A 26,769-nucleotide genomic window follows, 5' to 3' on the forward strand; every position below is an offset into this window, starting at 1 on the left:
GCATGTGCATTAAGGAAAATAAATGGCAAACCACTTTATAATACACTTAGTAGTTTAAAAATCATAAGGAAAACAACATGCAAAGGCTTCCCCAATTTTCTTACCATTACATTGTAAAACACAGAGGAACACAGTCTGGTTTTTATTTTAGGGCACCAACACTTACCCATAGCCCAATTTATTGCACTTTTCCAAGAAAAGAACCCTGCTTCCTTCAAGCATCAATCTCTGACCTGTCAGTCACGATCTTCACGAAGACAAAACCCCATGGTTTTATTGTTCATGACAAGCACACTGTCCTATTTACATTCTGGAGTGAATGAACAAGGAACTGTTCTTTGTGATAGAGTATTCAGGCACTTTCCCCTCATTTCAGTCAGAGAGAATGTGATGCGACGTTCCCTCTGGGCCTGCAGTGACTGATGGGGGATAAGCAGTTGCACCACGTGGGCAGTGTTGTATAGTACAGAAGCACCAGACCCACTGTATGGGGCTGCCATCGCTGGGAGATGAAGACTTACAGGCAGATCCTCAATGTGGTGCTGTCCCCTGAAAGCCTGAGACAAATCTTTAAGATCCATAATTCAGCACTTACCTCTTTGGGATGGAACACAGGGCCTTGTTTCCTTAAGTTCTGCTTGTTCTGAGCTGCAGGAAGTACAGAGTTCCCCCTCTGACACTCAGTGTGCTGAAAACCTCCAGGACTATTTCAGCCAGTCATCTGCAACTTCTGCACCAACTGCCACGCATTCCGGTCCTGTTCTTATGCTGCACTCAAAGCTGGGGCCAGGAGGTGCCTCGTTTGTCTGTCTCACTGTGTTTGTAGGCAAGGTGTATGTAGATGTGGCAGTGGAAACCTACAGGCTATGTATCCTACAGTCACTAAGACCGATAGAAAAGGTTTGGAGTGGCAAGGCTCAGCGTGAGCTAAAAGCAAAGTGGAGGGATGCTGAAGGGAGAAAAGTTGCCGTGTTACCTATTGGAGAACCGTCATTTAACCCAAAGAAAAAAGCCACCAACAAAGAATATATCTAACATTTAAAAATAATATTATATTAATTAGTGTTTTCATTAATTTAGGTGTTCCTTTTTTGAAGTCTTCGGGTATAAACTGGGAATCTACTACTTAAGGACCTGAACTATTTTGATGATTAACTAATTTGTTCACTGTGCCTTTCTTTTTAATTATTCTGAACATTTCTATGATGTGTTTTTCTGCAAAGAGAGGCAATAATATGTTGGCTTTGTACTCCGAAGCACAGTCACACCTTTAAAGAGTGAGGTTTTGAGAGCCTTTTTTTTTCAAACACTACGAAAGAAAATATGCTGCTACCCAGAAGTAGGCAAACCATCCACAAACGAGAACAGTTGACGGCTTTAATATAAAATCACTTTTCAAAAGCAGCAGCACTGTGTTACAGTTGTATTACCATTAAATTAAAGAAACACTGTCAGGATTGAGGACAGCTTAATCTATGAAATGAAATCTTCGAAGTAATTCAATTCCATCTCCTGTACATTTTATCTCATCAGAATACTCCAAAACCAGTTTATTTTCTGTTCATTACCACCATTTCTCAAAGAAAACACAGTTCCTATGAACACCGGAGTTGTACAGCAGTTGGGAAATAGATTCTATCATTGGAGGTGGACCACAAATGTACCACAAAGTATCCTTAGATACATGTTTTTCTAGATCCTTTCCAGATATTCTTCCCTCTGACAAAAAAAAAGAGAAAAAAAAGAAAAAAAAGTAGGAAGTGAGAACAGAAATACTTACTCATGTAATTTCAAAAAGAGCGAGCAGTTAGGGGTATTGCAAGTGCTCATTTCCTAAAAGCATCAGGCCTAGTTAAGGACAACAGGTAAGTTTTGAGGCTTACAGAACAATTTGTTTTCCTGGGGATTTAGAGCCCTACTTCCAGTTGGAATGCATGGGGTATTAGTCACTGAACATGGCTAACTTACAACTAAAAATCCCATATTCAGATGAAAAAACAGATAATTATCTCAAAGACAAATACAACAGAAATGGAAATGCGATGAAGTGCCTCTTGCAAATAGTCATCTCATCCTTCATCAGTCTTACACAAAGTAAAGCTGTTGCTGGAATAAGATTTCAGTGGGAAATACCAGTACAAAGTTTAGCAGAAGCAGTTCAGTACAAGGGGAAAAAAAACTGCAGAAGTATAGCTTTTGTCCAAAGCATAATAAATACACTGAAATTATATACGTTTAGCTCACATCTCATTTTAAATCTTTAAAAATACTAACTTATGTAGGTAAGTGTACACTAGAACTAATTGTATTCAACTTCCTCCTCAAGGAGGTAATCAGACTTAGCACTCGACAAATGAGCACAGTGCCACTGTGCGTACCTGTGATGTGGGGCTGAAGTTCTTCACAGATGGGTGAATTCTGCTGGGTAACGTGGAAACGACATGTGATCTTTCCAGGAAGTGCACTCATCAAACCGAGAATATTTTTCTGTAATGTTAAACATAGTTTCTTATACCACAAGCCATTAAATCAAAGCAGATGTTTGCATACTGTCCCAGAACACCAGTGATCATGAGTGAGTACCACAACTTTTGCATTTCAGCACTGAGTACTCTGTGGGTTTGACTTCAAAGGGCCGATCTGCACAAGTAAGCTGAATTTCTATACCTGGAATCTGAACATGCTACTAGCTCTGTGAGTGCTTTCCTCCTGTTTTACAATAGGTTGTAATTTGTAAGATTTGGATCTAAGAATGAGTTACGTATGTCCTTTCCTGGTTTTTTCCCACTAAGTTTGTGTTCTTTTTCCTTTAATTTCTATATTTGTTTTCCATTTGGAAAACATGCAATATATGTTTACTATTTCTTACAAACTTTTTGAGTTCCAGCTCCTTCACCTTGTAAGAATATCAGATCCTTTCCTTCCTTCTCCAAGTAAAACCAACTATGGTGTAATTCACAACTGTGATAGTTACCACCACAAACCCAGTGGCATTGGTTCAAATCATAATTAAAAACAAAACAAAACAACCAAAAAAACCCATGTCAGTTAGATGCTACAGGTACTCTGAAATGAGGATTTGTTTACTGTTTGGATTCTGTACTAATTGGAGTTTTCACTGCTGGAATGGGTACTGTGGAAATAATTTCTATTCTGTGAAGAGGTAAATTAGCTCATTTCACTATGTTGCTTACAGACCAGTTACTGCACTGAACAGACTGCTATGGATTACTTAACAAAAAAAAGAAAAAAAAAAGTCATTGTATACAATAGACAGTTTCTGTTTCTGACTCCCTAAGAAGATGGGGAATAAAGAACAGCAGATAAGGCACTGCTGTACACCGTTCCACTAGTAAATACCTCTAATGTCAGCCCACTTTCACTGGTCCACATGGAACTATAAACTCCTTTGCCTCCATGTGGGACCACGTACAATTTCATAGCATTTTTGAAACAACCCATGTCCCAAGACCTACCTGGAAAGTGTACCAAAACAGTTTAAGGCAGGCCTTAACATGCTTAAATAATGTTGCAGTCATTCTCAGCATCTACTTGTAACCTACCTCTCTGTGACTCAGAGACAAGGACAGAAAGTGGCAGGTATGATTCATGGGACATAAACCACCACGTAATGTCTTCTAGTATCCTAGAGCTACAGACAGGAGGAAGGATGAAGGAGAATGTGAACAGCTCAGCAGGATCTGTGCAGCCTCGTAAGCTGCTGTACAAACTAAAGCAAACGGCTGAGCAGTACAGATCTAAGGGAAAACATCTATCCCACTGTCCCAGCCACAATAAAGGACAACATTCAGTCCACATGAAATGAGCTAAATGGCATCTTGAAGTAGTCAATTAGTATGGTAGTCTTTGTAATCTAAAGATTGCATGCTTCTCCTATTTCAGAGAACAAAATTTTCAAAGCAGTGCATATACCTGTGAAACCAGAGCACATGCCAAATGAGTACCACGCTGAGTAGGCTGACAAGCCGAAGGACAGCACTATACGTAGGTTGCTGCTTCAGAGAATGTGTTCTCCAGAACATCAGAGAAACCTCAGAGTTCCTCATGGTGATATTTGTGTGTCAGTCTCTCAAAAACACAAAGCCCAGCAATCCTGTTTCCTCAATCCTCTGGGCAAAACTAGTAATGGATCCTTTATACCGTTTCTAGAATAATCATCAACTCGCTCCTTGATCTTAAAAGTTCTCAATTCTTCAAAAAACCTGTATCATTAGGGATGCTTCTTTACAGAAGCTGTGCTAATGTGACCCTAAAACATCATCAGTAGCCCTTAATGGCTGAATGTGTAATAACTGATCTTAAACTTGTAAGTAAATGCTTACAAAGTCCTGTTTCAAGTGACTTGTAAGAACTGCTGATAAACTCCTTCCTGGTGCCCAATGATGTATTATCAACAAAGCTTCTGTATAAGTTCGGTAAGTTTTCCCTTTGTATGTAGTTGCTCTTACTAATCTTTAAATTCAGCATAATCTGTACTGAAGTTACGTGGTGATCCTATTACAGTAAACAGCATTACACATACTACTACTATGTATACAGACAAATATATTACAGTGTATATGATGTCTGATATACCATGATGCTCTTACAAGATTATAGGAAAACGCTGCCATGCAGGGCTAGTCAGCCTACAGTGAAATCAATGCAAGCAGGTATGTCCAACAACGTCTGAAATTTGACAGATGCACATTATTTGTGCATAAGTAAATAAGAAAACACAAACGGGATTTGAGGCAGAAAGTAACTTTTGCTTGTCTGAACAATATCTTACACAGAAGGAGTTCTTTGTGACCTGGCAACAAAATGATACATGTACTGATTGCTGAATATTAGAGTTAATTTTTTTTTAGTTATTGTTTACCTTAAATAAGAGTTCATTTGTATTTTTTGCACTGTAGTACAGCTTCACTGTTCCCATTTTGTATCCATTTCCTTTACTCTCTTGGTATCCATGAAGATCTGCTACATGCAGCAGTATAGAAAACAAGGGGTTAATTCCAACACCCCCTGCTATTAGCACTAGCTTTACAGGGGTGTCACCAGGCTGAGGATCAAAGAAGAAATCACCTCCCACTCGCAGAGCCACTTCTGAGTCAAGAGTACACTAGGATGGAAAAGAAGATATTTAATTTCAAAACTCAAAACAAGTCTGAAATAGTCTTCTTGCATCATAGAGTCACAAGATGTGCTGAACTGTGAGTTTTTATTCTTACTGACCAATGAGGGAAAACTAAGGGATTGTAAAATAAATGCAGTTATCTGAAATCATGTATTACAGTGTTCTCTAGAGATCTGTTGCTACTTTCAGAAGTTTCAGTCTTCTGATAAGGCAGGACAGTGCGTCCCCCTTTCCACCTCCAAAAGAACTGAGAGAAGAATGACTCATGTTTTCCAACAGCAGTATTTGATGTGAAACTCCAAGGTTAACATGCAAGACCACAATTTTACCCAAGAACAGACTCATGTTAGAAAAGGCCCTGCTGTGAGGACATGGAAGTCAGAACGAGTTGCATAGACAAGATTTTTCTGTCCCATTCCAAAAAAATAAGAAACCACCCAGAAGTGAAGCAAGTATCCACATGAGTATTTCTTGCAGAGCCACTTCTGCATTTGCAGCTTAGAATTACAGAAGAAAAACAGAGTGAAAACCTCCCTCTCTCCTGGGACAGAAAAAATTGATTCTTAGGAGAAACTTGCCAAAGCATGGTGGGTTTGGAGTTTTTTTTGAGGAGGAAAGACATATGGAAAATGAAACTACAATAAGTAAAACATTTGGGTCACTGTCCTCTTGGTAACCAAGTACTGCTTGTTGGAGGCTGAAAATGTAGTACAGAGGAGTCGGGTGAGTTCTCCCACATCACTGGAAGTTAACAAAATCAACAGGAGCAGAAAACACAGCTCATTTTAGACCATATCCAGGGTGGGTAAACAAAAGGAGGGGAAAAAAAGAAGAAAAACAGTAACTGAAACAAAAGCATTTCCATCGTTGACTGTATAGTAAACAAAGGCCTGAACATGTGACAGTTCGAGAAGGAAAAGAGGCTTCAGCAGGTAGTGAACAGAACCAAGGAGTTCCTAAAGTAGCAAGCACAACCAATGAGAACAAGGTTTCTTGTCTTTCCTAATTACTGCATAGAAGTATAACCACTCAGCTGTAGTGTAAGGCATTCAGCATTTATAACCTGAAACTAATTTCTCTATTTTCAATGTAAAGTGCAGGCTTTCTCACTAAATTTCACTGTTAGAAATAAGCATGAATCCAGAAGTGTTTCAGATTCATGCTGCGGAGGGAGGACATAGGATATGGTATCTTTAGTGGAAATAGTTTTAGACCAAAACAATCTCATTCTTGTCTAATCTGACATGCCTTAGATAAGTGAAGCATACAATCCACTCATTAAATACGAATATCTCTGAAAATAAGTTACACTAAGTAAATCCCTACTGTTCCCATGGCATCTTTTACTCTGAGATACCAATTTCCTTTATAAGTAACCTTTAAACAATTGAGATTTTGTTTCACCATACAAACAACCTGCTTAAATTCTAGGTTGCCAGGCTTCAATTCTTTACTCAGGTGAAAGGATGCACTTTTGATTAGATAGTCAATACACACCTGACAGGTCTTTCTACAGGATCATGTTTGAACTAGCTCAGCTTCTAACTAAAGATGTTCCTGTAAATTCAACCAGAAAATTCATCAATGGCAAAATGAATGTGACATCGGAATTCCTAGACAGCCTCCAGAGACTGGGAATTATGAAGTTAGGCCCTCATTCTCTCTGAAGAGCATCACCAAAAGACAGGGCACTGTATTTTAAGTATTGTGTTTTTCTGCTGGCATTCCTGCTACACTTTCTGTACATCTCAAAAAGGTTTAAGTCCCAGTGGAGGTAACTGCATATAACCCTGAAATACTGTGGATGGCCTCATGGTAAGTGCTAGATGAGCATCACTTCAGATACTGTCAATTCTTATAAACCTGAAAGAATCTATCAATTTAAATCCTGCAGCCACGCATGAATGCCAGACAGGAAGCAGTAAGTGTACAGATCATAGAACAGGATGTGAAAGGAACAAAAGTTGACAGGAAAGATCATCAATGAAGTACAGTCAGCAGTGGATAGTACTCTTCTGACTAACTAAGCGTGCTAACCAGATGAACAAAACATTGCAAGAGGCCAAATTGTCAGACCTTAATTTTAACATAGCAAAAAATCAAGTCTTAGATTTTCTCAATGTGACAAAAATGTTGGAAACTTAAGAGAATACTACAGAAATTCTGGATTTCACTGCATTCAGTTTCAAAGGTGTGGGAACCCTTAGAGATTGCAGTATCACTAGGCCCACCATGCACAAGTTGAGACAAAAGATCACAGTAACTAAATTACCATATCAGTATCCTATTCCAAGGTTTTAACATTTAAAAATGATGGAACAAGTCAAGAGGAGTTTCGTAGTCAATATAAAAAGTAGACTAATACACTACCCCCAGAAAATGAAAAAACGTGCTAAATGCACAATCAGTAGTTTATCTCATTTACCTCAGTGTGAATCCAGCGAGCAGGAGGATGATCAGTGTACTTCACTGCAAGCTCTATCACTCCTTCTCGCTCCAATAGACCCGGGCTTGAACACATTGAGAATCCCCCAATCACAGATACCCCAGGAATAAAGAAATCAACCCTAAAAATTGGTCAGAAACAAAAACTGAAACATAGAATACAGTGACTAAAACAAAACTGCTGGCTTTATTTTAGTTACATGTTCTGTACAGAAATATTTTCACTTCCAGAACACAACTTTTCAAAAAAATTGACCTAATCTTGAGTAACATCTAGAAAAATCATCTAGAAAAATCATTACCATTACTGTACTGTCAGGATTTTAACCTGTTTTGCCTTCAGCATTAGGTGCAACATCTTGCAGTAGATTAGAATTATAAGTGTTTAAGTAAATAATTGACTTAGTAAAAACACAGCAAAAAACATCATAAGGCCTAACAGAGTGGTTTAAATCCCACTCTTTTCAGTGCCTTTGTGGAGTGGAAATGCTGAGTCACAGCTCCAATCAGTAATTGAGCACCTGGTAGGAAAGCAGGGCCAACCCAGGGGAGCTCAGCTGCAAGCAGTGCACCTGAGTGACTGGAAGGGCTGGAGCCAAGACTCACCTCTTCCCAGACCTCACTGAAGGGTTGGCAGTGGAGGCAAGGGCATCTCTCTAGAGCTCCCTGCCTATATGGGGCCTTCCAAAGGTAAGCAGTTTCTTTCCTTTATTTCTGAGCCCATGGCTATTGCATTTGAGCAAGCGCTTGCTTGCTGCAGCCTGGGGTCTTGCTATTCTGCTGTCATTGCCGTGCTTTCCATTTGTTACACTTTGTTATTTCCTTTTTTCTCAAACAAAGAAAGGTTGGAAAACTAACTTTGGGGAATATAGTTTTGAATTAACACTTTCTTTTCTTGGGAAGATTAAATATCTGGAGGAAAAAGAGTAAAAAAAAATCCTTATGTGAAAAGTTACTAGTTACTACTTATTGAACTGCATTGCCCTCTGGTGGCAGATGTCTTTTCCCAGTTGGCAGTGAAGGGGAATAAATTACTACAATTTCTTTTAAGCAAAACAAAATCATTCATCAGTTTCTGGAAATGAGCAGTTAGAACACACGGCTGACTTTCTGCAATACCAGCAATTAGAGAGAATGGAAGGCAAGTCATTACTATGCATGAACTGCAATGTATTTTCATGAAAGTAAGGCTTTGACACTCCAAGTAGTAGGAAAAGTTTGATGTTAGTATATAATCTAACACTTAAATTCCTCAGTGTCGCCAAAACATTTAAATGCATCAATTTTCTTAGCAGATAACAAAATGTGTTTCAAAATAATTCTAAAGTTTAAAATTAATTGTGCTCCTCCACTTAAGAAACAACTGCACTGGTAAGCAATGCCAGGTACTTTGTAATGATTTCTCAATGCAAACTGTAGTTAAGCCAGCTCGGCATTAGTTAAATGAGATGTAACATGAAGTAGCTGGCCTCCACTGCATAAATATTTTCTTTAAGCACCAAGGCTGTATTCTGCATGGAGATCATATTAAAAAAAAAAAAAAAAAAAGGAGGAGATCAGCATTTTGATTGGCTTACTACTTGAAGAAAAAAAATCTTTTCTGCTCACTTCCTACAAAGCTTCACCCTTCAAAGAAACCTATTCTCTTTCCCTTGAAGTGAGTAGTGCACAATGCTATGGTGATACAAGTGTCTAGGCTAATAAACTTGATGGCTTGTAAAAGTGCAACTGTCAGTTCACTGCAAATACCTAAGACCAACAGATCCAAAAAATCTGGCATTTCACTTTGTATTTTTGCTTTCCTCAGTTTCTACAGCTTCTCTGACAATAAAGCTCAGCATCTCTAACAGTCAGAATCAAAGACATGAAAGGATGATTCTTCGGCTGCAGCACTTACTGTACCAAAGGCTCAAGAAGCTACTGCAGCTCTTTACCACCCTCTGGTGGAAAATTACCTTACATTCCAGACCAATGAAAAGAATAAGAAATTATATTTATGCTGTAAAACACCACTTTACATTCAAGTTATGTTTTCCTTGACATGTAAGGGTGAAATTCTTCATGCCTAGCGTACTCCTCTTTTTATGTTAGCACTTCTTTCCCAATGATATCATGATGAGAGATTTCAGAACATAGTATACTGTAGCTTGTGGACTAGTTTGTAATTCTGATGGCATGTCTCAGCTGCGTGCAAGGAGGGTAAGACCTCAGATGAAATGCACTATGTGACAACTTAAGTAAAAAGGAAAAAATGAACACATTGTATAACTTCACAAAAAGAAAAGGCACAAAAAGAGGTAGAATAGAGAAGATGTTAGGGTTGCTTCTCATTTTCCTCCTTTTAAGGGCTACCTAAGCCAAGTATTTAAGAAAAGAATAACTATCAGCAGTTGCTGAAGATAAGAAACAAAACCTTAAAGCTACTTCTAAGTTATTTATAACATACATATACCTCAGTGCTTGCTTTAAGAAATTAAAACAGATAACAGCAACAAGTCTTCACTATTACTTAAGTCAGATAAAGGCCAACATCTACCAGCATGCCAGCAAAACATTCACTTTTGATTTTGAAAAACTGGCTAAACAAAACACTTTCATACATACACATGTTCATATTAGTGACAGTCTTTGGCTGTAACATCCTGCTATAGCAAATTCTAACAAATTAGCCTTTTCTACTCAGGAAATTGTGGCCTGGTATTTTATACCACTCATCAAAAAATGTGACCACAGTTTATAGCTGCAAATATAGAAAAGTTGTTGTATCCCTTACAATAGCATTAGAATGCTTCAGAAGAAAAAGAAAATGAAAAAGAGTAATTATAATTAAAGCTTTCAGTATGATAATTGCTAGAGCATTTTTGGAGGGTAAATGAACTTTCTGAGTACGGGCAAGCAAGAATTTTAATATGAGTCACTGCACATGTGCAAAAACTGCAGCAAATTACTCTACAAACACAAATTATTGCAATCAACATCTTGTGTTCTGGTTCTAAATTTAAAAGCCAGCATATTAACACAGTAAAAGTAATGTATGCTGTTAATACCCTTGCAGCTATAGTTTGATTACAGTAAAACCACTTTCAGATGGCCTAAGCCAAGAAAAAGTTTAAGAATCTTTTAAATGACCAATGCAAAAGCAAGTACTCATATTTTTTAATTAATCTTTGAAGGGGGAGAAAAAAAAGTGATGGAGTGAGAGCATTTCTTAATAAGAAAAGAAGACAAACATGAAAATCCACTGTGTTCCTATGGGGGGGGGGGGAAGGGGGAAGAAGAGCTGTTTAAGCATTTGCTTAAATGATTAGCTAATTACTTCAGAGGTTCAGCAATTAGACTTTATTTTCAAGTTTGCAGATTGTATTTCTATATGGAGCTTGCCTACCAGGCCCTTTCTGAATGGAAACTTCCAAGGGGGAAAAAAAAAAACAACAAACAACAAACAGGCAATTCTGCTTTAAGTACAAAATTAAACTGAAAATATTAATAACTTCATCAGCAGCAGTCCCTGCTATACTGTAAAAAGAAAAAAAAAAACAAACAACTGGTAAATAAAAACTGTAAAGAACTTGCAGAATAAAGTGCACTGTACTTCAAAAGTGGTTGGACTTGATGACCTCTTTAGGCCCCTTTCCAAATGAAATATTCTATTGTATTCTAAGTATCCTAAGATACTATTGAAGAAGTCTTGTAACACATAGAAACCAAAGAAAAATATTTTTGCTCTTTAGAAATAAGTATTAGAATATTTAATAATAATTAGCCGTATAACAGCATCTCCTCTGAGCCATGAATAATAAAACATCTTAGAGTCATAAAACTGTTTGAGTTGGAAGGTGCCCTCAGAGGTCATCTAGTCCAAGTCCACTGCCATGAACAGGGACATCTACAGCTAGATTGGGTGCTAAGAGCTCTGTCCAGCCTGGCCTCGGATGTTTTCAGGGACACAAGGCTTCCACCACCTCTCTGGGCAACCTGTTCCAGTACCTCACCACCTTCACTGCAAAAAACTTCTTCCTCATATCCAATCTAAATCTGCCATCTTTTAGTTTGAAGCCCCTTGTCCTATAACAACATCCTATTATATAAATTACTACCATTTTTCAGTACCCAATTATTAGAAGCCATTAACACTTTTTTACAGTGCACTCTGGCTAGTGATTTTTCCCTTATATATCATAAGGTCTTACCACTGTCCCGCTTTGAAAGTAAAATCTTTATTTGTGATGGCCAAACGTAGTCTCTTAACTGTCTCTGATTCATTGGTGATTCCACACACTTTGGCTTGTGAAATTACCTAACAAAAGAAAAATAAGTACCTGCATGATGTGAACAGCATTTGCAGCAAAAGTACTCCAGAATCTCTAAGTGAGATACCTGGCACTTCACGTTACCTGCACCATTTCACTACCTAAAGCACCAACATTTTTTCCTTTTTGTAGAGAAACAAGAATAGATCCAGTTAGTGAATGCAGAAATGGATTTGTACTTACAGACCACCATGTTTGCACGAAGCAAACGCTCCTTTATCTTCCCAGCAACAACAACAAGTCTCTGATGTGAAAATTGACAAAGGAAACATGCGAAAGCTCAGCTGTTACTGAAGTCACTGGGAGAACTCTGGATTTGTATTTATTTCACATAATTGAATGTCTTGTGTTACTGATTTACACACATACCCATTTGACCATATATATATGATCTCTGAACACAGGAAACTGACACAAGCATTCATTTCTAGTTAACATAAGAGTTTTGTTTGGCAACCAGATGGGAGGGGATGGGAATACTGTAGTGGAAGGGTGGGAGGAAGGAAGGAAGGGTGGGAGGAAAGCAGGAAGGAAATAAAAAGCAAACCTAGCTACAGGATCACATGAGGAGGAGTTTCCCACTTTATTACACGCAATTTAAACACTTTGATGCCCATCAGTACAACACAGATGATAAGATAAAAATGCCTGATGATGAAAGATGGAGAGGAGATGATAATTATTATATTTTTACTTCTACAAATAAAGTAATGCTATATTTTCTAAACAGGCCAATATATACATACTCTTAAAAATGCAAATGCCACTTACTAAATTAGGAAATATGAGTAACTCGCCACAACTTCACCACTTCTCATTTGTGTAAGATCAAATAGATCAACTAGATCAAAAAAACAACTTAAGAAGCTATGCTCTAATTTAAAACACATGGCAGGAAATTAATTTCTTCATAAAGCAGCATCTGAACACATCTACTGTCCCACAAAACAGCAGGATGTTTGCCAATTTAAAATAAAGTAGCAAACGTTTCCTTTTCACTTTAGCAGATACTATTAAAAGGGAAAAGCAGTCTTTCTCTGTTAACAAGACAAATGTCAGATTAATTACTTAAATGGTTGTTTTAATGGAGAAACTTTAAGTGCAGGAAATTGACGTTAAGCGTGGATCTTCTTCCTTCCCTTCTTTACTCTTCTGAGCACTCCCCAATTTGTTGTTTGGCCAATATATCTGATAGAGCACTGGAAATGTAATCCTTAATCAGTATACTACAAAAGTTAAATTTGTCAGGGTGATCAAAGACCTTCAGACAGTATTTTTGGAACATCACAAGTGTGATGGCCAAAACACAGCAAAACTGCAGTGGGACACTATTTGGGACGTTGCCATTTTATTTCAAAGCACTTTCTCTTGTTCTTGTCCTTCACGTTACCAGTTTTCAACAGGAGATACAGTTTGGCATGCACACTAATGCAACACAGATCTATGATTCTTTCATCTTTCTAAACGTCTTCAGTGGCCAAATAAGGCAATACAGACTAGGAGAAGCCAACTGCTGATTACATGGAATTTAAAACCAAGCAGAGGATTTAAAATAAACTGATTTTAAAGTGGTTGGGAAAAAAGTAACAAAGAATAAATCAAGCATTTAAAAATAGAAACAACCCCCTGACATGCAGAGAATTTCTCACAGAACTGAATAATAGAATGGCTTGGGTTGGAAGAGATCCTGAAGATCATCAAGTTCCAACCCCTCTGCCACAGGCAGAGACACCAATCTCCAGATCTGGTACTAGACCAGGGCACCATCCAGCCACATCCACAGCCTCTCTGGGCAGTCTGTTCCAGTACCTCACCACTCTCTCTATGAAGAATTTCCTGCTGACATCCACTGAACCCAGTTCTTCCACCTAACTCATACAGCTTCCTTCAGACCTTATGCAGCTGTCTGTACCAGCTCAGAGCTCTCAACACCTTTCGTTTTATTTTCAAGCTGCCCCACATTTGTTCCGGGCAGAAAAAATAAGCAAGCCAAGCTGTCAGGAGTATCAAAGATGAAAACATGGTTGCAAAACTGCAAGATTTTTGTCCATGTCAGAAGCAAAAATGGGCATCTACACCTGTTGCTACACTTACTCTGTCCATGTATTGAGTTAATTTAGCATCAGTCAGACCCACCTGAAAGGCTGCTGGCCCCTACCCAAGGAAGTGCTAATGCTGGACATGAGCTGCTGAAGCACAGCTCTGAGATCAATGGTTTCCAAAGTAGCTTTGCTAACAGGCATAATGAGTCTATATTTGTCTCATCCACCCACAGCCTACGCCACAGGTGCTAAATCTCTTCTAGGTATATATATGATAATATACACAACCATTAATGCTACACAGTGTGAGGCACATAATGTTCATCCTGCTCTGTGGCAAAGGCAGGACTGGCCTTTCATCATCAACTTCTTAACGCTGAGAAAAGCGGTATAAAGAATGAAGAAAAACTAGGCACCACTGCCCAAAGTTCTGGGAATTAAAGACGGGGTTTATCAATCAAAAAGTGCCCTAATTCTCTGAAAAAGCCTCTGTTTGCCTATTAGAGTCCACATGACCGGAATTCTATTCAATTTCTTGTAAGCAGAATCACAATAATTTTTATACCTCACTACTTTCCCTCTATTGAACCACAAAATCCACCACTTTTACAACTGTATCAAATACAAAAAAATGAGGGGGGAAAAAAGTGAAAGAGATTCCATGTGAAGAGAAAATGAAGCCTATTAATCAAATACAATTATCCAATTTCTTCACCAAAAAGAAAACTTAGTAACATCCTAAAGAACAGAACACTAACCTCCTGGCGAAAATTATTTGCTGTTCTCTCAAGGTGATCCATTTTCCTTTTTGATTGTGTTGTGCTGCAACAGGAAGCAAACAAATTGTCATTTTGGCAGCTGTACTACTGTGTCTTACTGATATGAATTTCTATTTATCCAATCCAGCAGACATTCCAGGCAGCATAATTCTGAACCAGAATTATATGCAGCAATACAAATGGGAGATTACAAAGTATTTACAGGCATGTAATAATTTGTCATTTGTTATTTCAAAGTGTTATCATGACATTCTCTTCAAAAAATAGAAGTGTTTGTAGATGGATAACTTACCCATTCACTGTACAGTAACAAGAAGCAGAGTTCCTCAACACCACCAGTGTGGAATGAGCAGGACAAAGTCTGCAGGCACTTCTCAGTAGGTGAGGAATAGTAAAGCCCATGAAAGTGGTAACACGAGCCATGATAAGCAGGCTGTCTTTAGAATCACCAGCTCCTGCAAAACCCACATTAATATTTATTAAATAAAATACCCACTGTTTGACATGGCTTGTTCTTATATACAAGTCAACAAGACTGCTGGCTAGTAACCAAGACTACCCTGAGTTTGATACTGAAGCTGGTATTGTTCTTTAACCTTACTGATAGCTTGGATGATTGTAACAGAATGTACCATCAGCAAAACTATGATACTTAGCTCTATCAAATAGTGTATTGTGCTCTTTGTATGTTATCATTTATATGGAAATTAACAGAATCATGTTTGAGTTGGACCTGGGACCAGATGGGATTCACCCAAGGGTGCTGAGGGAGCTGGTGAAGGTGATTGCCAAGCTGCTTTCCACCATCTATCAGTGTTCCTGGTCAAATGGAGGTCCCAGAGGACTGGAGGCTTGCCAGCATGACTCCCATCTACAAGAAGGATTGTAAGGAGGATCTGGGGAACTACAGGCCTGTCAGCCTGACCTCAGTGCCAGGGAAGGTTATGGAACAAATCTCGAGGGAGATCACATGGCATGTGTGAGACAACTGGGGGATCCCCAGACAACATGGGGTCAGACAACATGGTCCTACCTGACCAACCTGACCTTCTGTGATCAAGTGATCCACCTGGTGGATGAGGGAAAGGCTACTCAGATTTCAGCAAAGCTTTTCATGCAGTATTCTCCTGGAGAAGCTCACAGCCTGTGGCTTGGACAGGTACACTCTTTGCTGGGAAAAGAAGTGACTGGAGGGCCAGGCAGGGAATGCTGGTGAATGGAGTTAAATCCAGCTGGCAACCAGTCATGAACAGTGTTCACTGGGGACTGGTACTGTGGCCTATCCTGTTTAATATCTTTATTGATGACCTGGACAAGGGTATTGACTGCACCCTCAGTAAATTTGCAGATGACACCAAGTGGGAGGAAGTGTAGATATGCCTGGGGATAGGAAGGCCTTACAGAGGGATCTGCACAGGCTGAAGCCAGTGGGATGAAGTTCAACAACACCAAGACCAGTTTGGCCACAACTTCAGGCAGCGCTACAGGCTTGGGGCAGAGCAGCTGTAAGACTATGTGGAAGAAACAGACCTGGAGCTGCTAGCTGATGCTTGGCTGAATTTGAGCCATAAGTGCACCCAGGTGGCAAAAAAGGCCAATGGCATCCTGGCTTGAATCAGAAGTAGTTGCCAGCAGGAACAGGGAGGTGATCATCCCTCTGTACTCAGCACTAACAAGGTCACACCTCAAGTACTGTGTTCAGTTTTGGGCCCCTCACAACAAGAAAGACAGGGAGGCTCTGGAGTGTGTTCAGAGAAGGGCAATAAAGCTGTGAGGGGTCTGGAGCACAAGTCTTATGGAGAGTGGCTAAGGGAACTGGGATTGTTCAGTCTGGAGGAGGTTCAGGGGAGACCTCATCACTCCCTACAACTGCATGAAAAGAGGTTGTGGTGAGGTGGGGATCAGCTTCTCCTCCCACGTAACTATTGACAAGGAGTACAGGGAACGGCCTCAAGTTGCACCAGGAGAGATTCAGGTTGGACATTAGGAGAAAATTCTTCTCTGAGTGATTACGCACTGAAACATGCTGCCCAGGGATGTGCTTGAGTCATCATTTCTGGAGGTATTCAATAAGTATTTAGATGTACTAAGGGACATGGAAATATTGGTTGGTGGACAGTTGGATTGTGATCTTGGAGGTGTTTTCCAACATTGGTGATTCATGATTAAAGGTCATCCAGACCCATTCCCCTGCCATGAACAGGGACACCTACAGCTAGATGAGGTTGCTCAGAGCCCCATCCAGCCTGACCTTGAATGTCCCCAGAGATGGGAATTCTAACACCTCTCTGGGCAACCTGTTCCAGTGCTCCACCATCCTTACTGTAAAAAATTTCTTCCTTATATCCAACCTAAATCTCCTCTCCTTTATTTTGAAACAATTTCCCTTTGTCCTATCACAACAGACCCTGCTAAAGAGACTGTCCACTTCTTATTGTCCCCTTCAGATATTAAAAGGTTGCTCTCAGATTTCCCCAGAGTCTTCTACAGGCTGAACAGCCACAGTTCTATCAGTCTGTCCTCATAGGAGAGGTGGTCTAGTTCTTGGATCATTTTTGAGGTTCTCCTCTGGACAGGCTCCAACAAGTCCACATCTCTCCTGTATTGAAAACTCCACATCTGGACACAGTACTCCAGGTGAGGCCTCACCAACGCAGAGCAGAGGAGCAGGATCACCTCTCTCGCCCTGCTGACCACAATGCTTTTGATGCAGTCCAGGATATGGTTGGCTTTCTGAGCTGCGAGGGCACATTGCTGGCTCATGTCCAACTTACCATCCACCAATACCCCCGGGTCCTTTTTGGCAGGGCTGTACTCTATTCTTACATCCACCAGCTTGTACTGATAGTAGGGGTCACCATGACCCAAGTGCAAGACCTTGCACTTGGATTTATTGAAACTCATGAGGTTTGTCTGGGCATGATGCTTAAGTCTGTCTAAGACTCTCTGGTTGACATCCCATCCCTCAGTCAACCACACCATGCATCTTGGTGTTATCCACAAACACACACAAACGGAGGCATTACTTTCAGAGCAACCTGCCAGCAATTTTCAAAGCAAGTCAAAAGTATCCTTAATTTATCAAATTTGGGAAAATGTTTATAGTAAGCCAAAAGTTTCTTACTGCTTGTAAATCTGCCTTTGTTTTTCCTATAATGGATCAGCATAATTGTCTATCACACTATCCTCACCTATCTCACACTACCATATGAGTTCTAAAAAGCAGTTCCTTGCTTCTACAGAGCAGTCTTAATCTTTTACTTTCATTTAAATCTCTTTTACTGCATTCTCTTAAAGCACAATTTATTTTCAAATTGTTTTTGTTTTTCATTTTGAACCCTTTTAAATGGCAATGATCCAGCTTGCTTCACTAATCAGGTCCATACTCTCGAGGCTTTCACAACAGCTGCACTGGATGGTCACTCAGTGATTTGTTCCGTTTGTAATCTTTATCAATGGGAAGCAGAGCTTTCATAAATTAGTCCGTTCAGAAATGGAATGCATTTACTGCAAATACTGAAAATGCCCACTTTCAAGCATAAGAAATATTCCCTGTCCATACTTTGTAATAGTTCTTTACCATTTAATTACACAGCAGCTTGCAACTTTTCAAAATGGAATTATTCACAACTCTTATGCTAACAGTGGGTAAAATTACTTCAGAAAGTTTTTGCTAGAGCACATAAAGACTATTCTCTATTTAAACAAAAATACCTTAGTATTTCCTTCATGTGAATGTATAGAAGGCACAATAACATTATTACTGTTCTTGTAGTATGTTAGCAAGACGAACTGTAATGAAGAAAATGTAATGAAGCAATCACATTCATCAACACATTGCTACCAACCATAGTGACATCTGCTGGTAAACACGTGGCCCAACTTTGAAATCTAATATAAAGATACTTGACTGTTTATTTTATGTACTTGGTTTAACTTAGCTGTGCTCCTCAGGTTGACAGTCCTTTCAAGCTAATCCCAGTTTGATGGCTGTCATGTCAAGAAATAAACACGTGCCATCCTATGCATTAAAAGAAAGCGACACTGCCCTAAATCATTAATTCTTGCACAGCAGTGCTCCCACTGCGGGCACCTGCTGGGCCTGGATTACAGCATCATCAGTCGCTTTCCTATCCTGACATCAGTACGCTGCAACTAATGATTCCAGACTCTCTTTAACGAGCCCAGGTTCCGCTCTGCCACACACGGCTCTGCATCACGGCTTTCCAATGGGAACAGCCTCTCCCCCACCTGCTTTCTGCCCAGCCTTTCTGCTCTCCCAGCTGCTCTGCAATCCCGTCCTCTGAGCACAAGCACTTCAGTCTCCCCTTCTGATGGGACGTTCTTTTATTTCCTGTCCTCCTCCTCCCCAGCTTTACAGAAATACCCTCTCCGACACCCACCCAACCCTCCCTTTCTTCTGTCGCACTGCACAGAGAAATGCGCGCCTTTTTTGCATCTCTGCCCTCCAGAGGAGCTCCTTCTCCTTACCCCGAGAGCCAGAGGCCCCGCGTTAATGCACCATGACATCTAGCGCCGCGGCCTTCTCCTTCCTCAGTCCCACCCGCGCATCTGCAGGGAGAGACGGGCTTTTAACGAACCCGCGCTGCACCGGACAGCAAACTGCTACGGAACGGAACGAGGGGAAAGCGGGGACGCTTAACGGAGCAGCACAGAGCCCTTTCTACAAACCAGGTGAGAGATACTCCCCACCCACACCCCATAGATCGTCACCACGAAGCGCCTTCCCCCCGACGCAGAGCGAAGGAGCGCACGGGAGCCCCGCGGTCCCGTCCCCTCAGCCGCCCGGGATCGCGCGCGGGCAATCGGTCAGAGAGCGCAGCGCCCGCCCCCCCGAGCCGCAATCCCTACCGGCGCCGCGTCACGTGACGGAAAGCGCCTCTGTCACATGGCAGGCGGGGCGCGCGCGAGGTCGTTGCGCGTGCGCCTCCCCGCCTTTTCCGGCGTGGTCCCCGCTGTGCGCCGGCGCCATGGCGGTGTTCCACGATGAGGTGGAGATCGAAGACTTCGAGTACGATGAGGAGACGGAGACGTACAGCTACCCGTGTCCCTGCGGGGATCGCTTCCTCATCACGCGGGTAACGGCGGGGGGGGAGGATGAGGGGGAGGCGGCTTCAGGCCTCGGGCGTGCGGGCCGGTGCGTGACTGTGTCTCGCGGGCTGTTGCAGGAGGACCTGGAGAACGGAGAGGACGTGGCCACCTGCCCCAGCTGCTCCCTCATCCTGCGCGTCATCTATGACCAGGTGGGTGCGGGGGCCGAGGGGGGGCTTGGCGTTTCCTGAGAAAGGTGCGATGGTAGCTTTTAAAAGTGTCTCATAAAAACGAGATGTGGCTGGTAGGCAGCCGGTGGCCTTTCCTTCCGTGGCGCTGTCTCCTATCGCAATTGTTTTTCTGGTCCCCCGCATCTCCTGTTGTGCCTGAGCTTCAGAACGCGCTGGCTTTGGGTCACTGTGGAATGAAATGCAGGCAAAACAGCCTCCGTGACTCCAGCAGTAGTCACCTGGCCGAATAGCTTTTGTTAGCTACGAGGCATGCTGCAGCTTCCATCTGCAGTACTCCATCCAGGCCTGGGGCTCCTAGCATGCAAAAGACGTGGAGCTGTTGAAGTGAACTTTGAGGATGGTCAGAAGGCTGGAGCACCTCATTACGATCACAGGCTGAGGGAGCTGGGCCTGGGCAACCTGGAGAAGAGAAGGATGTGGGGAGGCCTTATCGTGGTCATCAAGTACCAAAAGGAACCTTATTTAAAAAAAAAAAAATCTTCCTGTTTACAGTCTGACAGTGAGAGGATGAGGGGGAATTGCTTTAAAATAAAACAGAGCTAGATGTCAAGGAGAAATTTGTTATTCATGGGTGGTGAGCCAGTGGCACAGGGTGCTCAGAGAAGCTGTGGATGCACCATCCGTGAAGGTGGTGTGGCCAGGCTGGGTGGGGCCCTGGGAAGCCTGATCTGGTTGTTGGCAACCCTGCCCAAGGCAAAGGGTTGGAACTAGAAGGGCTTTTAAGGTCCTTTCCAACTGAAGCCATTCTTTGATCTTTGGGGAGAAAACTTTGTGCCAGTTATACACAGACTAGAAAACAAAATGGTTATTTGATGCTTTTCTGAGGAAGAGGAAATCAAAGAAAAAAAAAAACAAACTAAAACTCTACTTGCTGTCTTTAGGAACAGTTCATGCGTGATGAAGTCATTGCAGAACCTTTGACAAACAAGGAACTGGTAAAGTGCTGATGAATCCATCATGAACTGTTGCTGCTTTAACATAAGGAAATTATGGGAATGACAATTTTGGGAAGAGACATGTTGCTCCGCCTGGAAGTTCTTGCTGCTATGGGAAACACGTGCAATAATTGTCCATCTTAATAACTTAGAAAAGAATTTTCTGGGACATCAACATAAGTTTTTTTTTTTTTTTTTCCAATAGGGTTAAGCGTTTTATTAGTATTAGTTGGGATACATACTCTAGAAGACCAGCACTGTGATCCTAATTGACTTCAAATCAATATGCAGAAGATGTGTACAGAGTTGTTTTACACTGAAATTAGAACAGTTACCTAGCAGCGATTTCTTAGGCTATGCAGAGAAGTTCAGTATTTTTAGTGTTTGCGTATACCAGCATGAAATGGCAGAGAGCTGAAATGTTGAGAGATGAATTTAGAAATCAGTAGGACTCCATGGTTCTGTATGGTGTCATACAGAATTGAAGTTTTGATGCAACTTGCTATCTATCTCCTTGGTTTTGTGCCCTCAAGGTCCCGGCGTATACTGAGTGTGGGGAAAATAATGAGGTCCGGAACCAGTGCTGCTGGTAAATCATTTTTACTCCTGTGAGTGTAAGGAAAGTGGAAAGTGCAGTTGTATTCATAACTTGTGGTGGGTGCAACATGTGAGTTGCAGCGGAAACAGCTTTGGTAGCTGTATCAAATGGTTATCTGACATAATGATTTACAATTGTGTGCATTGTGTGAAATTAAACAGAAGGAAACAACATTTTACCCCTGTACAGTTAGTAATGTGTGAATGAACTTGAATTCAAAGTAGATTCTTACTTATCCATATTTTCTCATTCACACTGTGGTTTGACTCTTGCAGCAAACATAAAATAGGCTGTGGTTGTCTGTTCTGTTTGTAATACCACATTTTCTGAATTTTTAGGTATTGTTTTGTTGGGTTCTGTCATTTCCTAGATAGGAGATGCACACAGTTCACTTTATTCAAAAATAAAAAGAAATGTTTTTAGGGCAGAAGAAAGTTGCAAGAATATGCTCCAGAGTACCGTGGTTCCAGGATTACTTCTTGAATTACAGGCCACTGCACTTAAATATTTATTTAAAATGGTGATAATTTGTATGTTTTAGTAGGTTGTGACATCTGTGACTTTGGGAAAAGTATTTGTGCAGCATTTATGTCATGATTTCACTCCAGGCACAAGAGACAAGCAAGTCTCATTGATGTCTCGGATTTAAATATTTTTGTACTTACAACATTCTGTGAATGTTGGAAATGAACCTCCTAATTACTTTTTAACACAAAAGGCAGAAAGCTGACACCCTTCAGCCAGAAGTTTTGAAGACAATACGCGCAACCCGATTTGTTTTTGTGCTTAACCACCAGGTGGCGCTCCTGTCACTTAAATGTCTATGCTTCAAAAAATGCTGTGGTAATTTGGTTAGCTAAAAGTATTTATTTTGCCTTATGCTTAAATAAAGATGTTTAAAACCAGTGTTTATAATGGGCCATTACTTATTCTGCTTGTGCACGACTCACAATGATCTCTGAAGGTGTTGAATAGCTGCTGTGGTTGTAGTACTGAAGTTTCTTCAGGCGGGCTGAAAATTAAGTGGTTTTTAGTCAATCAATAAATGCAGGAACCCCATTTAAGCTCCTATTCAAACTACAGCTGTATAAATACCAGGGTTTGTTTTCCAGAAGTCTTCCAGACAAAACTGTAGAGTTAAGTTTAAAAAGGAACACTGGGGAATGTGTACTCAGAAGTATCAGCTGTATTTTATTTGGCGAGTGCTAATAGAAGCTCTGAAATGATTTTCTGTAGTGTTCACCATTGTTCTAAAATACAGATAAGAGCTTTTTGAACAGTAATTATAGGAAAATTATTACATCAGTTCAGGACTGTCAGTGCTTAAGGTTTTGTGATGAGCATATTATGCACAAGTTGTATGATGCCATGTCTGTATATATTACTGTCATTTTATGTAGTATGTATCCATGCTTTATTGAGGTTTTCATTTTATTTCCTTCTTCAGAGCTTTTTAGTAGCATAACAACAGTAAAATGTGGCTGACTTTGTTAGGAAAGGATGCGTCCACATTTGCCCACAGCAATTGCACTCAGTTTGGTGTTATTGCACTATCTTATAGTTTGTCGGGAGATAATCACTGTCCCTGTATAATAAAAAGGAAAGACAAAGGAAAAAAAAAAAAGCAACACAAAACCAAGGATGGCTGATGGCTGATATCTGTCTCTTTTTGTGGCCTGAGATAGATGTTTAAAAATTGTTGAGCTGTGGTTGTTTGTTTTTCCGTCTTCTGTTACACAGAGAGTGATGGAGTTCTATAGCAAAGGAGTTCATCCTTCTGAAAGTTCAGTAACACTAAAGAGCCCATTTTTGTTCTTTTTGAGCTGGTGAGTAGCTTTGGACTCCAGTGATGGCACACAGCTTTTTAAAATTCTTCCATGCTGCGTAATTCCAAAACACGAGGAAGGGCAATCTGAGTAACCCATCAGAAATGTTCCTTTCTAGGAATTCAGTCACAAGGTTTCTTCATACCACCACAGGCCCTTGCACAGTGTGTAGGCCCCTTGTTTGTTACTTGTGTAATTACATATTCTTGGAACCAATGGTTCACTTGTCTTCCAAAAAGACAGTTATGTAGTACACAAAGAAGTCTTTTGCTTGTATCTGACAAGCAGATGGATTGATTAGCTAAAAGGTCGTGTAATTCTGAATCATTGTGCCTGTTTATCAGGCATACATGATTTGTTTTGAATAGGTGCTTTGGAAGTCTGTGACAGAGACCCTGGACCTCCAAGAGTTGAGGTCTGTAGGTCACCAACTTCAGCTCTTGCACTTGCTCCATTTGCCTGTATGTTAGGGAAGTTGTAATGACCTGAATGTCAACATACAAATGCCTTGTCGCTTCTTCCTTCCATCATAAATTTTTAATTTGGATTCTCGGCACCATTCAAAAACTGACCTCATTTGCAGAACATCATGCTAATAACAGTGAGTGTGTAGACTGTCTGGTCTGTCTACCAAGAAGCAGACACTGGTTCATTTTAAATGAGCCTTCAACATACAAATTTAAGAATGTAAAGTGACAACTCTGTATCGTCACTGAGGAGAATAGCTTACATGAACCCATTTCAATCTTTCTTTAGTTTTAGTTTAAAGTTCAGACCAACCTTGACTGCAGGGTTGAGTATTTGCTATGCTGAAAGCTTAATGAAATGTTACTGCAAATCAGATTTGTGATGATAGTTATAGTACAATAAAACAAACGTATGCCATTATTTTCTCTGCACGCAGTTCCTTGTGGGTTGCTCTCTCTTTATTAGGCTATAGCTTTGATTCTGCTTTGTGGTAGCTTAAAATGCTGCTTTCTTCATTTCTCTCTGTAGTAGCTATGGCTTAGAGGAGCCATGAGGGGCAGGGAGGATCCAAAGGGTCCTGTGTAACACTGAGGATGCTGACTTGTCAGCCCTGGAACTGCTCAAACCTTTTGAGTGACAGAGGCAACAACTGAGAGAAGCTGTGCCCAACTGGGCAGCTGCTTTCACAGTGTCACCTGCTGTCATGCAGGAAGTGGGTCAAAAGGGACTCGCCAGGAGGGTAAACACTTAAGTGACCTGTCATCGCCTCTTCCCACCCCTTGTCATCCCTGTTTCCACCTGTTTGCCTGTCAGGTCACCTCTTCAAAATTCTTGGCAGCTCCCCAGCCCAGCGTAAGCTTCCTCCTATGTCATGGAAAATCACTGCCATGCCATTAACGCTGCCACTGGGCAGTCAGCTGAGGGGATTGCCGTGAAGGTGCTGGATGCTGTGTGAAGGTCAGCTGCCCATCCACCAGTGCCATTATGCAGCCTGATAGGAGTGACTGTAACCGCTGTTGAGAATTGTCCCTGTTTAAAATACTGCTAGTACGTGATGATCTAAGGGAATAATTCTAAATGTGATCTTGGTGTTGGCAGCTATGTAACTGAGAAGTAAAATTTTGGGACTCTCCAGCTCTGATAAAGGTCACTTATGTGAAATGTTTCTGTAAAACAGCTAGGCTGGCTAAAATGATCATGTGTCTGCTTTCTTCCTTCCCTAGTAGTTTAATTTGGATTCCCAGAGCACTAATTCATTTGTGTTTACCCTACATATATATAGTTAATTCAGCGTCTTTCTGCTTTCTTCTGTATTTTCAGTTGTGGTGTCATTAATACAGTGTAACTTTCAGTCTTCTCTGACTCAATTCCATAACAGATTTTCAGTCAGGTCATGGTTGCTGCTGAAACCAAGCTTTCAAAATTGATGAGTAAGGCCCCTAGTGATCCTAAGTTAGGCTTACAATCACAATTTTTAAAAACGTTTTTAAGCTCATTCTCTGGAATTGAAGCTTTTAGGGATTGTATTTTCATTTTGCTACCAAGATTTCTCTTTTTGTTGTTTGGTGATGATTTTTCAATTCTTAGTCAGAGTTAAGATTCTTACCAGATTGTTTGAATGCTGAAACTGCTGTTTTAGGGAAAGATCCAGCTATCTCAAGGCTTGGGGTAAAAGCAGCAGGAGCTGGCAGGATGCTGGTCCACATGTCACTCCTGTGATGCCCTTTTTAGGCTCTTTCTGTTCCGCTGACAAATGTTTTTACTTTGTCCTCTGTTGTTGTTTTCTTATTTGTCCAGGACTACAAGTTGACACGTTCCTTATTTCAAGTAAAATTGACTCCATCCTGCTAGATGTATAAATATCTGCAGCGTTTTCTAGCATTATCTTTTGTGTTTACACAGAGTGCAGGTTTTCTGGTGTAATCTGAGGAATAACAACTATTTCACATTCCCTAGGAAAAAAACCCACATTTTTCAAGGGAGGATTTAAAAAAAAACAAAAACAAAACACGTTGGAATAGTTACTGCTTAACAGGTCTCACTTCTGCAGATCTCTGACCATAAGCCTGGGGAAAGTCTATACATGTGCAAAGCTGCTTCAAACATCTTCTGGTATTAATTGAATCCTTTAGATAGTATTGAGCTATGAACCCTTTCCTCTTTTATCATAATGGTAGAATACAGTTGAGTTTGCTTTCATATCATAGAGAGGCTTCTGTGAGCTCCAGTACCTTGCTCTGGTATCATCATCACAGTGATGGATGCTGGTGTGCATCCCGTAGCCTGGAAAAGACAATCTGACTCTTCATTTAGATAGGAAACCATCTGGAGACAGAGGTACAGACAAACCACCGATTGGTTTGCTGTATCTGAGGCAATAAAGAATGTTTGTCCTGAGGGCTGAAATGAGTGGTGACATCAGCAGGAGAATTTGCTGTCCCAAGGAAGAAGGGTCTGCTTAGCCCAGTATCCCATCCCCAGCACTGCTCTCCCTCATTTGGTGGCGTTTCCCCAGAATACCCTACCATGCTTGTTTTAAGTTGTGGACTTCTTGAGATCAATACACTAATATTTAATAGCATAAAAAATATATATATTCCCATAAGTTATCTTAAGCACTTCTTGAATCCGTGTCACAATTAATTATCCACTGCATCTAATGGAAAGGAATTACCCAGCTTAGGGACACTTTGTGAGGAGGACCATTTCTTTTCATTTCTTTTTAACCCATTGCTCACTGGTTAATTTGAAGTCATTTATTTCCCCATAGTCATTTCTGCATTGAGTCTGTAAGGTCTTTGTCTACTCAGCCACTCTCCACACAGGAGGTATTCTGTGCTCTGTTGCCCTTCTCAGAACACTGCCCAGCTCTCCCACATTGTTTTTGAGAGGAAGGGAGATCAGTGAATCGTGTGTACATTGG

At 40.7% G+C, this 26,769-nt stretch overlaps 2 protein-coding genes across 12 annotated transcripts; one reads left to right on the top strand and one right to left on the bottom strand.

Annotated features, from left to right (window-relative positions):
- Positions 1–1,363: 1,363 nt before the first annotated feature.
- OXNAD1 (oxidoreductase NAD binding domain containing 1) lies at positions 1,364–19,677 on the bottom strand. Of its 11 annotated transcripts, none has more exons than XM_090142613.1 (10): positions 19,589–19,632; positions 19,208–19,288; positions 18,431–18,508; positions 15,009–15,171; positions 14,696–14,759; positions 11,776–11,882; positions 7,566–7,707; positions 4,883–5,125; positions 2,379–2,487; positions 1,364–1,719 (listed from the first exon to the last, which is right to left on the bottom strand). In XM_090142613.1, the coding sequence occupies exons 4-10, from the start codon at positions 15,137–15,139 to the stop codon at positions 1,565–1,567; spliced, it is 951 nt and encodes a 316-aa protein (XP_089998739.1). In that variant the 5' UTR covers positions 15,140–15,171; positions 18,431–18,508; positions 19,208–19,288; positions 19,589–19,632; the 3' UTR covers positions 1,364–1,564. The 11 variants fall into 11 exon arrangements, with proteins under 11 accessions (XP_089998739.1, XP_089998740.1, XP_089998738.1 ...); XM_090142614.1 differs by lacking the exon at positions 19,589–19,632 and adding an exon at positions 19,451–19,585; XM_090142612.1 differs by lacking the exon at positions 19,589–19,632 and adding an exon at positions 19,436–19,582.
- Positions 19,632–25,726, top strand: DPH3 (diphthamide biosynthesis 3). Its single transcript, XM_031590193.2, has 3 exons — positions 19,632–19,815; positions 19,906–19,980; positions 20,901–25,726. The coding sequence occupies exons 1-3, from the start codon at positions 19,708–19,710 to the stop codon at positions 20,964–20,966; spliced, it is 249 nt and encodes an 82-aa protein (XP_031446053.1). The 5' UTR covers positions 19,632–19,707; the 3' UTR covers positions 20,967–25,726.
- The last annotated feature ends 1,043 nt before the right edge of the window (positions 25,727–26,769 follow it).

The sequence above is a fragment of the Phasianus colchicus genome, chromosome 6 (genome assembly GCF_987193195.1).
Source record: "Phasianus colchicus chromosome 6, bPhaCol1.hap1.1, whole genome shotgun sequence".
Lineage (NCBI taxonomy): Eukaryota > Metazoa > Chordata > Aves > Galliformes > Phasianidae > Phasianus > Phasianus colchicus.

Bases quoted from the DNA above. Each gene is read 5' to 3' on its own strand.
- DPH3 (XM_031590193.2), top strand. From the start codon at position 19,708: ATGGCGGTGTTCCACGATGAGGTGGAGATCGAAGACTTCGAGTACGAT. The intron at 19,816-19,905 runs GTAACGGCGGGG...GGGCTGTTGCAG, and splicing joins ATCGCTTCCTCATCACGCGG to GAGGACCTGGAGAACGGAGA. The intron at 19,981-20,900 runs GTGGGTGCGGGG...TGCTGTCTTTAG, and splicing joins TGCGCGTCATCTATGACCAG to GAACAGTTCATGCGTGATGA.
- OXNAD1 (XM_090142617.1), bottom strand. From the start codon at position 15,139: ATGGCTCGTGTTACCACTTTCATGGGCTTTACTATTCCTCACCTACTG. The intron at 7,708-11,775 runs GTAAGACCTTAT...ACCAATTTTTAG, and splicing joins ACTTTCAAAGCGGGACAGTG to GGTTGATTTCTTTATTCCTG. The intron at 1,720-2,378 runs GTACGCACAGTG...TTTTTTTGTCAG, and splicing joins ACTTCAGCCCCACATCACAG to AGGGAAGAATATCTGGAAAG.